Here is a 13,600-nt window from a genome sequence, read left to right as displayed (position 1 = left end):
GAGGGTAAATCAGAGAGGCTCCACCCATCTCACCGGAGGCCTGGGGGTGGGCGCTCCCCATTCCCCTCCCTCTCGGACCTGCAAGGAGGTGGGCTGGCCGCGAAGGGAGGGCCCTGTCCCCTGTCCCTTTAAGGAGGAGGGACGAGCCCCGCTGAGAGAGCCGGCATTGCCCCGACCCAGCCGCGGCTTCACCACACAGCAGCTGCAGCCACAGCTCCGCTCGCCCCTCGCTTAGCAGAGTCCTCTCCGGCCCCAGGAAGCTAGTCGCCACCATGGTGAAGATCGTGACCGTTAAGACCAAGGCGTACCAAGACCAGAAGCCGGGCACGAGCGGGCTGCGGAAGCGGGTGAAGGTGTTTCAGAGCAGCGCCAACTATGCCGAGAATTTCATCCAGAGTATCATCTCCACCGTGGAGACGGCGCAGCGGCAGGAGGCCACCCTGGTGGTGGGCGGGGACGGCAGGTTCTACATGAAGGAGGCCATCCAGCTCATCGTCCGCATCGCCGCCGCCAACGGGGTAAGGGACGCGCCCGCTCCTCGGTCGCCCCCGTCGCCCGCCCGCCTTCTGCCTCACTCTTGCGGGGCCACTTCCGCGCGCGCCGCCGCAGTCTCCACCCCCTCGCTTCTCTGCGCTCGCTCTTCCTGGCCTAGCGGGTCGGGCGGAGGTCGCCCAGGGCCGGACAGTGGCCACGGGGCGCCGCAGAGCTGCTCTTCTGCCAGCTCCTCCCATCCCTCGTCGCCCCCCCCCCCCGCCCCCGCGGGCGAGGAGGCGCGAGGCGAGGAGCAGGGCTTGACCTTGGGAGGCCCGCCCCTCCGCCTCCTGCGCCTCCCTTCTCTCTCCTCCTCCCCCCTCCCCTCCCCTCGCCTCCGTCCAGGCCTCTGACCTTTACGTTAACCTTTTCTGCCGGTGAAGATCCAGTTACCGAGCAGAGTGCAGTCGCCTTAACCGGGAAAGGTTAGAGGCCGCCGCCTTGCTCAGAACCCCCTTGCATCCCGCCGGGTTGCCTGCTATTCTCGTCCGGGACTGGCGCTTCCCGCTGGCTGCGAGCTCAAGGCTTTGGGCACCCGCCCCGCTGGTGGTCAAGCGCTCAGTTCTGAGGAGGCGGTCGCAAAGTCCCTTTCCCCGTCCCCTAAGTTTGCTGGGACGGAGCTTCTGCCTCTGCCCTGGCGCGGCCTGGTTGCTAGGGGGCAGGCTTTTGAAAAGGCTAGTCTTTGCTCGGTGTTGCTTCTGGATCTGTTCCACCGAGGGGGCTGGAGCTGAACTGCCATTAGAGCGGAAACCACCTACCCAAGGGCGCTCTTACGTAAGCAGTCGTGGCAGGCCAGGAAATTAACGCAATACCTTGGTTCTGCCACCCCAGCTAAGAAACGTTAAATGAGTCAATGGGGCAGGTCCACTCAGGTGAGACCTTGAAATAGACTTTTCAGTCAACCTGGTACGTTTGCGAAAATGCGGCTTTATAAAGTAGGTAAATTGGGGTGATTGTTTACTCTTAAAGAAAAGTTTTCTAACGAGTTTTTTTTTTTAAGTTTTCTTTTTTCTTTCTATATTTAACATAAGATTTGACTTATACTCACCTCTTCTGGAACTCAGTAATATTTAGTAATATTTTTATCCATTTTAGCAGTACTTTATTTCTCTTATTAACATATTGAGTGCCGTTTTGCCAAGCCCTGTGAAAAGTACTTCCCTGCAGTATCTCATTTATCCTCCTGTAGCCTTATGAGGTAGATGCTATCATGGGCATCTTCAAGATGCCAATGAGAAAACGGAAACTTAGGCAGGTTCAACAGGAACTCTAATGGCAGCACTGAGAATCTAGTATAGACCTGCTAGTTACAAGGACTTGAACAGTTTCTGGGAATGAAGAGACCCTTGAGTCTAAAGATGTATTTTCCAGCTGTCTCTCAAATCTAAACTGGGAGCAATCTACATCTGCCTTTCTGGGTCAAACATTTATAAGCATTGGTGAGAGAAGATTGTCTGGATTTGTTTTCTTTATGCTCCTGAGTTTTCAGACAACCTCACATTCCCTTGAAAGAAGAATGAAGAATGAACAAGACCTGTATCCCAGTACAGCTCTTGTTCATTTCCCTGTTATCAGCTGTGTTGAACTTGCATTTCTTCAGCAAACACTGAGCCTATACTATGTCAGAGAAATGGGTGGAATAAAAAGATGATTTAGAAGCAAGACTTGTCCTTAAGGGGCTTACAGCATAGTGGGAATTTAAGGGGTCCAACTGGAAAACTGTCCATTTGAGAGTAGCGTGGGGTGGAAGAAAAGAATTAGTTAAGACTAAAAATATATGTTCTTAAAACCTCTTCACCCTTTTGCTTCTACCCTGTTGCTTTCCCCCCACCTTTTAGCCAATCTTTGTAAAGGTTGTCTGCATTCACCATCACAGATTTCTTAACTCCCGTTCACTCACCACCTCGCTGCAATCTGGCTTCTGTTTCTTCCACCACTCCACTGACGTTGCTCTTGCCAAGGTTACTGATGACTTTCTGGTTGCTAAATCCATTGCACACTGTTTAGGCCTTATCTTATTTGACCTGCCTGTTGCATTTGGCACTGCTGACTTTGCACTCTTTTAAAATTCTCATTCTCTTGCCTTGATCACTGTCTCCTGATTCTACTCACACTTTTTGAGAGTTCCTTCTTGGACTGCTTACTCTACCCACATCCTAGCTATTCCCTAGGTTTCCATCCTCAGCTCACTGTTCTCTGATTTTATTCTCTCTCTCTCTGATCCCTCACCAGGGATTTAAATATGCTGCTCTTTCTCTTCTGGTGCAATCCAGATAGCATTTTCAGAAAGCCTTTCCCAGCAGCCCCTGTCTGCCGCTCTTCTCCCTTAACTGACCTTTCCCCATAGATACCTCTAGAATAGATGAAATTGTCAGTTTACATGTGACACTCCCTCGTACCTAAGGCAATGCAGCATTCAATGAATCCTTGTTCTGTTGCCCTGAATTATGAATTATGAAGTATATGGAAAATACTTCAAGTATATTCCAGCACTTAAAGCCAGCATATAGTTTACGACCCATACATTTATTCTCATTAAACATTTATTATGTGCTTACCTCTTATCAGTCATTGTGCTTAGTACTTGGGATATAATACATTCCTGCCCTCAGTAAATACATAGTCTGGAAGGGGAGGTAGACAGGAATCAGCAGACAGCACAGTGGGTTAGGTGTTGTGAGGGAGTTACGTGCCAGATGCTGAAGGGGCAAGAGCATGGCAGGGTGTACTTGGGAGCGGAAGGGGAAGCGAAAAAGTTTTCACAGAGGGGTGGTAGCGGGATTGAGGCTTACAGGATGAGTTGGAGTTTCTAAGGTGGATTTGCTGGGGGAGGAATTCTAGGCAGAAAGAATAAAAATCATAGGAGTTGGGGACAGTTCTCTTGGGCAAGTTATTCAATTTCCGATCCTTTTTCCCCCTTGTCTGTGAAGACTGGAAATGATAATACATACGCAGTGAGGCTCTTGTGAGGATTAAATGAAACAACGTATTTAAAAGTGCCTGGCAGCCCCTTTTCACCTGGAAACTGTTTGAATGACACTTGTAGGGAAACCTCAGGATGAGCCTGAGGGCAGGACTTTCTCTTATCAGTGTTCTGCTAATATGGGGACACTAAGTTAATCATACCCAACCTGAGGCACATATTAACGCCCACACCCCATAGATCTCAGCATTGTCTCCTACCTTCCTCTTACCCTCAATGGCCCCAACCAAAATAGAGGGATACCTTGTTAGTCAGAACCCAATTGGGTACAAGTGACAAAAATTTAGATTAGCCCAAGCGAAAAAGGAGGGAATTTGGGATACCTTCCAAATGTTCATTTACTGCTTAAAACCTTACCCAGACTGGAGAGGGGGAAGGGTAAGCTGGGACGAAGTGAGAGAATGGCATGGACATATATACACTACCAAATGTAAAATAGGTAGCTAGTGGGAAGCAGCCGCATAGCACAGGGAGATCAGCTCCGTGCTTTGTGACCACCTAGAGGGGTGGGATAGGGAGGGTGGGAGGGAGACGCAAGAGGGAAGATATATGGGGATATATGTATACATATAGCTGATTCACTTTGTTATAAAGCAGAAACTAACACAATAATGTAAAGCAATTATACTCCAATAAAGATGTTAAAAAAAAAAAAAAACTTTACCCAGACTGACAGTGTCCTCAGCCACTCCCTGCGGGAATCCAGTATTTGGAACACAGTCCTGGCGTATCTGTGTTTGCTACTGTTTAACATCTCTTGCATTCCAGGAACAGAGGGGGCAATTCCCAGTCTCTTTTCCTGACTCTGTGACTGTGGACCAGGGACACCTGAAATGTTTGCTGTAGTGAGAAAATAATGCAATATGTGTGGAAGTATCTTGTAAAATATAAAACATGAGGTGTTTTTAGTGTGGTTGCTTCCTGCAGAGTTGAAACAGCAGAGTTTGGGGATGGGGCTCTCTCCAACCAACCTCTTCAACCTACTTCCTCAACATGCTCTCCTCTCTCACATCTCGTTCCACCTCGAGCGTTCTTCTTGCCCCTTCACCTTCAGGTCTCGGTTTAGTGGGCACTTCTCTGCTCCCAATCCCTGAATCAGGTGCACCGCTTTTCTGCTCTCGTAGCCTGTCTTGCTCACCTCCATAATAGTGCTGACTGCATCTTAGAGTGGTTGTTGGTTTGCTTGTCTGTAACCCACCTGGCCTCCAACACAAACCTTCTTGACTGTAGGTCTCAAGTGGATGAAGCCTGGGCTTGTCTTGTTCTCTGCTTTATCCCAGGAGACCATGCAGATTCACTGCGAGTTCATCTTGAGCTCCCCGCCAGTGTGTGTGGTCCTCACACTGGTTGGTTTGGCCCCAGAATGGCTACTCACCCCGCTGATTAAGCCCATGGGACTCACACAATGTAGTGACCGTTTCAGCTCACTCTTTAGCAACACAGGCGTTTGTAAGCATATTAGAGTTCAGTATAAGAGACTAATATTTATTCAGAATCAAATCCTTACCCCCAGATCCTACCATGTGGTGACTCAGGAGGAAAGTTACCCCAAATCCTACCCCCAAATCCTTAACCCCAAATCCTACCAGGTAGTGTGACCTGGGAGGAAAGTACTCCTTGGGCAGAATCATTCACACTCAACAGCAGGCAAAAACAAATTCATGTATCAGTTGCCAAAATAAGCCGTATGGTATAATCTATAGGAAAACAGGATCTCACCCTCCCTGTATGCCGCTAACAACAGTTTAAAAGGAAGAGGCCAAACTTAACCCTGGGAAGATTTTTATAATATATGGACAGTCATATCAACCCTGGGGTGGTGGAAATTGGTATTTCCCAATATCATTCTGGGGCCCTCTTGCAATCTCACGTGACTCTTTTGTATATTAAAAGCTTTGAAAGTCCTACTTAACATTGCCTGATCCAGTTTTCCCAAGCTTTTAAGTAAGATATAACAATCCCTGAAACTGCTTGCTTTGGGATATACTTATTTATGGAAAAGATCAACTGGATGAAATATCAGAAGACCAGAGTCCTGATTCCAACTCCACCATTTCTAGCAGGTTGGACAAGTCAACCAAGTCTTTCTGTACCACCACCTACCTGTCACATTTCTTCTTTTCAGAAACACTTTGGGGCACTCATGAAGAGGAAAAAGGGAAGAAATTGTTTCCAGTACGAAAACATAGTGTTCAAAGTGTTTCAGACTCATTGACCTGAACTGATTGGCATTCCTCACTGTATTTATTCAGGGCTTCATTCACCTTTTCTATCTTGTGCCTCAGGGACTCATCTGAGTGGTGATTAAGATAAACATTGGGAAGGGAGACTTCCAACAGTTGAAGTTAAAAAAGCAACAAAACCCTGAGGCAAAGGCAGCCCCTTTTCACCCTTTCCAAACATCCCCCCCAACCCTAGGGCTACCCCGTTTGTGGTCCATCCCATTTGAGGACACCAGGTAAGAAAAGTCTTCTCCAAATTCTCCCAACTGAAGGTAAGCCCTCAATTACTTAGCACACTCAAGAGCCATTTAAAAATTTTTAAAAATTTTTTAATTTGTGTGTGTGTGTGTTTTCACATCTTTATTGGAGTACAAATGCTGTACAATGTCATGTTAGTTTCTGCTGTATAACAAAGTGAATCAGCTATATGCATACATATATCCCCATATCTCCTCCCTCTTGAGCCTCCCTCCCACCCTCCCTATCCCATCCCTCTAGGGGGTCACAAACCACCGAGCTGATCTCCCTGTGCTATGCGGCTGCTTCCCACTCCACCGCTCCAGTGGCCGCAGAATGACTGGGTATGTCTGTGTCAAGTTCAAGGAAATTTAAGGGAGAATGAATGGATCATAGAAACTTGCCTGCTTAACTTTCCTAGAGGTGTAGCCCACTCAAATCATTCTTCTGAAAGCTTTTCTGAAGTCTGAAGGGGTCCAGAATACATCACTGTGGCATAACAACTATTTCGAGCTGAAGGCCTTTGAGAATAAGCATTTTTCTGAACCCCTTTCTCTGCCTAAAAGCAGAGCCTCCTCAATTGTCATAAATCCTGTCCCTGGGAGAGAGTTTCTGGAAACCAAGGAAAATTGACTCAGCACCACACCTAAACAGACATTATCACAAAATTATAATATCCCCTACCCATTCCTTTAAGGCCCCATTTATCTTTCCTAAAAGTTCTTTGTTTCTCCAACACTGATAACCACAGTGAAAGTTCTCACCTAGATAGAGTTTTGAAGCCTGAAAACATTAGCTTTTATTTTTTGACCTCTATGCTTTGTCCCTCCCCTGATTTCTCTGTCACTGATGGTCACTTTAAGACAGTAGGAAAAGCTAGGCTGGGTAAGAAGACAGTATCCTTAATGGGTTATTTGCTGGTAGGCTAGTTCCCACTGTCTGGCAGAGAATCCCAGGAAAGATTTAAGCCTTTTCTGCTACACCTGCTGCTTCATGGGTAGCTGCTTTAGCGTAGGTACACAAATGGTCTTCATCTCAGCTCTGCAGTGTACAAATTACTGGACTTGGGCAACATGATGTACAAGCCACAAAGAAAACTTTCCTTAGCAGAACCATAACCTCCATTTCTGCTAGCAGGCTGCCTAGTCCTTGCCTGAGCTCCTCTCTGTATTGTGGCAAGAAGCAGCCAACAAACACTCCTGTTCTGAATTCTCCTAACCATTTGCCTAGAGCTACAGGTTTGGTTGGCCCGTGGTCTGCCTTCCAGGGTAGTGGTGGTAAAAATTTTGCCATGGCCATAAAAAGTATGCCAATGCTGCATATTTTAGATTCTGTTTTGGTACAGAACACCAAATTTTATCATTAGTTAAAACGTAGGTTTTGGCTGCTATAGCAGAGTTCTAAAATAAGTTACTTAAAAGTTCATAGTAATAGGTTCAAGAGTATTACCCTTTCTGTAATAGACTGGGTGTGGGCAGTCCAGGGCTGGGGTGGTGGCTCCACTGTGTGAGAGGATGCATGTTTCTTCTCTTTTGTTGCTCAGCCTTCCCCAGTGAATTGCCCTTATCTGCATAGTCCATTGTGGTTGCCTACCACCATATGGTCATTCCAGCCAACAGGAAGGGGAGAAAGAGGGAGGAAGGCACACCTTTCTCAGAGGCTGCATGTAATCGATTTCACTCCTGTCCCATTGGCTGAAACTTAGGCTAAGGCCTCCTCAAGCAGCAAGGGAGGCTGGGAAATACAGGTATACCTCATTTTATTGCACTTTGCTTTATTGCACTTCACGGATACTGTATTTTTTGCAAATTGAAGATTTGTGGCAACTCTGTGACGAGTTTTTTCCAGCAACATTTGCTCATTTCGTGTCTTTGTGTCAAATTTTGGTAATTCTTGCAATGTTTCCAAATTTTTCATCATTATTATATTTGTTATATGATCAATGATCTTTGAAGTTGCTAGTGCAAAAAGATGATAACACTGAAGGCTCAGATGGTGCTTAACATTTTTTTTTTACCAATAAAGTATTTTAAAATTAAGGTATATACAATTTTTTTAGACATGATGCTATTGCACACTAAACAGACTACAGAATAATGTAAACATAACTTTTATATGCACTGAGAAGCCAAAAAATTCATATGACTGGCTTTATTGTGATATTCACTTTATTGCAGTTGTCTGGAACTGAACCTGCAATATCTCATATAGGTATGCCTATATCGATGTTATTCTGGGTGCTATGTGTTAGGCTAAATATTGGGGGTGTCAGTCTAAATGAAAGGGAGTATTAATCTTGGGGAATACCCCACAGTCCTCATTATCATAAACATGCTTTCCAAATTTAGTGAAAACCACTCAGTCATTTTTAAGCGATAGAGTTACAGAGGGAACATAGAGACCTGATTTTATATCAGTACCTAGATTTTTTGAAAAGACCTTGACTATCATTTATTCCAACTACAGGCTTAGAAAGGAACCTAGGCAACAATCATTCTCATTGTGGAGGACTTTTAAAATAAAACTACTTTATTGAGATATAATTCACACACCACACAATTTATCCATTTAAAGTGGACAACTCAGTATTTTTTAGTGTATTTACAGAGTTATGCAACCATCACCACAATCTAATTTTAAGATATTTCCATCACCCTAAAAGAAGCCCTGTGCATTAACAGTCAATCCCTCTTGCTCCCCTACACCTTCAGCCCTAAGCAACCACTAACTCTACCTTAGGCCTCTGTAAATTTGTATGGGTGGATTTTACACAGACTGAATGTCCAGTTTTGCTTGCCAGGCAGAAGAAATTATATTTGGCAGGCGAAGCCCTGGGAACGTGAGAAGCAAAGGCAAAGGGTCCACCTCCAGAACAGGAATTAGTGTCCTGTGCTTCTGTGCACATTGTCTGAGCATTGGAGATACAGGATCAGAATAATGTCCTCATTCTCAAGGAGCCTCTAGTTGAAGGAGGTAGATTGACACAAAAACAGACAATCACCACTAAGTTTTATAAGTGCTAATACCTGAGGGAAAAACGATGGCTGTGGACGCTCAGAGCTGGGACGCCTGCCCCAGCTTGAGGCGGGGGTTATGTGTGGGAGGGGGTAGTGTGTCCAACGAAGCCTTTCTGCAGGAGGTGAGTCTATTTTTCTCAGCGCACTCCTTGTCGAAAGCCAACCAGGCTGTCAAAAAAAGGAGGAGAAATTTCTCCAGGAGAATAGCTTCTTCATTTTCATGAGTGTAAGCAATCAGATTTCTTTTTTTTAACAAACATATTTGAACTTATATATCCAAATTAGTATTGTACCCTGCAAGTCGCCACTCTGGGAACCATACACTTATTCCAGTGATGCATCTAGTGCAGAAAGCATTTTGAAACTCCTCTACGGGAATTATTCTTCAGCTAGTCGGTTTATGGGTCACCTAGGGAAACCAGTCACATCATTTTACAGTCATGCCTCATTTTTCACCTAAAACGATGTAACAAGATTTGATCACCCACTTTATTCATTAGACATGGCTCCAACCAATTTTCTTCTCTTTCCAAAGTTCACATCTATTCTCAAAGGATGAAATTTGTTATGACTGAAGACTTTCAAAGAAAGTACCACAGACTGTAAAGACAGTTGCCCGAAAAAGAGTTCCAGAAATGTTAGTGCAATGTCAGCATTGTTTGAATGCATACGTTGCTACCCAGGGTGCTTATTTTGAAGGAGATAATATTAATTTAGATGAAGATACTCTGGCATAACTGTTGAAAATGAGTTACATTTTATACTGTTCAAGCACACTGCCCTGTCGAGAAGGTCTTAGAAGACAGTTCATGCTGAGGGAGATTCTGGCGTTCTGCTTTCCTTCTGCAATTTACCACAGTGGGCTGGGGATCCAGTTCTCGTCCATCCTGGTAAACATCTCAACATGCTTTGGTGCATTTAGAAATTGTACACAGTAGGAAGGTTGTGAGAGCCCAAGTAGACAAAATGACCCTGACCTTGGAAGGGAGTGCTATCAGCTCAAAGCCACAAAAACCAGAAACCTAGGTGATAAGCCTGTGTCCACCTCAACTCTGAGAGATCATCCCATGATTGCAAAGAGGCCAGAAAATGGAGCTGGGTTGGCATAACTGGGTGGGGATGGGGAAAGACCTTTTGCTTTGGTAATAAAACTATTATGTTACGCTGCCCCATGGGGACTTTGAAAGAAATGCATTCTCTGGAGCTAAATGAAATCCATTTAAAAATGAAGCAAAAGGGAAATAAGTGTAGGAAACTCAGATGGAATTGGGAGTGAGGTTGGCTCCTGTCGCAAAAGACAGCTGCCTCTCTGGGTAGGGCCATGCAGTTGGCGCCAAGCCCTCTGAGGTCAAATTCATGAGAAACATGCTTATCACACAGTTCACCATAGCCTTTTACCCTGTAAGTAGATTTGGTATAGAGTAAAAATATCTGCCTTAACGATTAATGTGAGAACAAAGTAAAATTTGTGAAGCACTCACCATACTGCCTGACATTGGAAGTATGTAGCAAACAGAAGATTCTGATGATTCTAATGATTATTATGATTATTCCAAAATCTGAAGCCAGTGGAGGGGCAGAGAGGAAGGTCTTCTGTGTCTGCCATCACCTCCACTGCCTACATGTCCTATCCTATCTCTGTCCATACATTATCCCTTGAATTTGATCTGTGAGGCAGAGGTTCACAGTTGCTGTAAGTGTCAGTCACAAGGCCATTGATTTGAGGCCTTCACCTTACTGGAGTCATGAGCTAGCCGTGGGTAGTTGAAGATGGGTATTTTGGGATGGATCTGTGGAATGGTTACCTGGCCCAGGCCAATGTCATGTTACAGATGGGAAGCTGCAAGAAATGTGTGCTGGCATTACTGTGAACCTCCTGGACCACATGTATTTTCTCATTCAACAAGCATTGCTGAGCACTCTTTAAGTGCCAGGCATTGTGTGAGATGGTTGCAGGTACAAAGATAAATAAGACAAAATCTTCATTCTCCGGATTCATGCTGGTAGAGGAGAATCCATAAGTAGTTACAAAAATACGGTGTGAATACTAGTGTATTAGTGTCCTGTTGCTGCTGCGATAAATGACTCCAAGCTGGGTGGCTTAAATCTACAGAAATTTATTTTCTTACCGTCCTGGAGACCAGAAGTCTGAAATCAAGGTGTTGGCAGGGTTGCACTCCCTCTGAATCTCCAGGGGAGAAGTTCAGGGAATCAAAGGATCACAGAGTCACTCAACCCCACCTTGAAGGGGAAGGAAAGAATGAGGATGTTTTCTCTGCCCAGACAAGGTGATTTTTGAGGCAAGTGCAGGATGATAAAGAGGAATCAGGGAGACCTTAGCCGAGAGTGAAGTGAGGGTGGAGGCAGGGCACAGTCGCTGCTTTAATGCATATACCTAATACCGTTGTTGCCCTATTTAAAACTATGCTAATGGTAATAATTGACAAGAAGATTCCAGGGCTCCATAATCCACACTGCTTCTGTAGACTTCTGACATAATGTCAAACGGAAGACAGCCACTTGGTGGCTCCTTGAATCTTACCAGATAACTTTAGTTCGTAGTGATGGGTTGGAATTGAAGATTTTGGTTCAAATCTCAGTTGTACAATTTACTGTGCAATAGCATGTATTCTGCTTAACTGATCTAAAGCTCAGTTTTCACACTTGTGAAATGGAATCAATTCTAGTATCTGCCCTACTGGAGAGTTTTATGAGAATTAATTTAAATAATGGGCATACAAAGGTTTGGAGGGCTCTAAGGTGCAGTCATTGGTGCAGAGAACTCCAAACTCCGTCTCTGTCTTCACTGGCTTTCTTCCCTATGTGTCTGTCTCTGAATCTCCCTCTCCTTATAAAGACACCAGTGATTGGATTTATGGCCCATTCTAATCCAGTATGACCTCGTCTTAATTTGATCGCATCTGCAAAGACCCTTTTTCCAAATAAGGTCACATTCACAGGTATCTGGGGTATCTGGGGTTCAGAATTTAACTTTTTTTTTTTTTTGGTGGGATGTGCAGTTCAACACACAACACCTGTGCTCTGTCTGCCAAGTGCAGTGGGTTGTACAGGCACCAAAACTCATATACTTTGCACTTGGCCAATATCCCAATGAGAGTCACCTGGAATCTATTTCCTCTTAATTTTTTCCAAGTTCAAATGCACTTGATCATCCAAAGGAGCCATACAGCCTAAACACCAGCTTTGGCGTTAAAACTGGTGTGGAAGCCTGCCTTCCAGTTTATTAGTTGTGAGACTTTGAGCAAGTCATTTATTCCCTTGGCCTCAGTTTCCTCATCTGTAAAATGGGGATTGTGAGGATATCTACATCGCAGGGTTGTTATTAAATAAACCTGCCTGAGAACCTACATGTAATCCTGTGTACCATGATAAGCCCTTTACATGATCGCCTTTTATCTTGTCAACAACTCTTAAGAAGTTGGTATTTAGACTTCTGTTTTACTGATGAGGAAATAGAGGGTAAGTGATTTGCCCAAGATCACCAAGATACTAAAAATTATCAAGAGTAGGGATGCAAACCTAGATTTCCACTATGCTGAATTCCTCAAGGTAGACATTTTTAATAGAGTTATCTAGAGCTCTAGTCTAGGGGGTTCCCAAATCTTTTATGTTGTGGTGCAACTTTTGATTTTCCTGAAGCCTTGTTCTCACTTAAATCTTAAAACCCAGCGAGAGTGTCCTGCCTCTGCCCACTTGGGCTACTGTTTTTCCCAGGAATTCCCATAAATGGTGTAGAGTGGGAAAATGACCACATCTCTTTAGATCGCTGTTTTAAAAGCTATTGAATATTGTGTATTTGCCATTCACATGGCCACATGATACAATAAGAGGCAACACGGCATGATGGTTAAGAGGGTGGGCTCTGGAGCCAGATTCCGTGGGTTCAAAACCCATCTCCACAATTTCCCAGCTATTTGACCTTGGGCAGATGACATAACCAGTGTTCTCATACCTAAGATAGGGGCTGAGAATAATAGTATTGATCTCATAGGGTTGTTGTAAAGATTAAGTGAGTTAATGCTTGTAAAGCTCTTGGAACACTGCCCAGCACATCGTGACCTACTGCAATTCTCTCCTACTGTACAACAGCCTTTAAAGCAGTGTCACTGTCCCTGTTTTACAAATAAGAAAAATGAGACCAGAAAGGCCATACACAGCCAGAAGCTGGCAAAGGCAGGATTCAGACCCAGGCCTGTCTAAAGTTCTCTGGTTAGAGCAGGGACTGTAGTAGATTCCCCTTCCTCCACCTTTTCCCTGGCCCATCTTAGGTGTTTAATCTATCCCACAGGCCGACCCAGAGCATTGATTCTCTCCTGCCTGGGCCCACGTGCTTTAGAGATCAGGGGTTGTGTTAGAAGGATGGGATCAGTCCTTCTCAGTATCTCTATTTTGGTAGTTTATATAACATTTACTGAGCGGCTACTCTACAGCCCGGCATTGTGATAAGCACTTTACATGCCTTTCCTCATTTGTTGTCAGAACCTTTAAAGGGAGTTTTACTATCCCCGTTTTACAGAAACTCAGACTCACAAAGACCCCATAGAAAAAGATGTCCCCTCTTTGTGGCCACCTTCATTCAGTTTCTTTAC

At 44.7% G+C, this 13,600-nt stretch overlaps 1 protein-coding gene and 1 pseudogene across 2 annotated transcripts in view; both read left to right on the top strand.

The window, feature by feature from the left end:
* Positions 1-13,600, top strand: part of LOC309656812 (keratin, type II cytoskeletal 8 pseudogene) — a 411,180-nt pseudogene that overhangs the window by 124,626 nt on the left and 272,954 nt on the right. The window lies entirely within an intron of this gene.
* The window catches only part of PGM1 (phosphoglucomutase 1), a 55,796-nt gene continuing 42,209 nt past the window's right edge, over positions 14-13,600 (top strand). The window contains exon 1 of the mRNA XM_082453728.1: positions 14-518. Within this exon, the coding sequence (XP_082309854.1) occupies positions 273-518 (246 nt within the window). The 5' untranslated portion in view covers positions 14-272. The remainder of the gene's footprint in view (positions 519-13,600) is intronic.

Source organism: Balaenoptera physalus, assembly GCF_965194825.1.
Source record: "Balaenoptera physalus genome assembly, chromosome: 1".
NCBI classification, from domain to species: Eukaryota; Metazoa; Chordata; class Mammalia; order Artiodactyla; family Balaenopteridae; genus Balaenoptera; species Balaenoptera physalus.
This window is presented reverse-complemented; position numbering and strand designations above follow the sequence as displayed.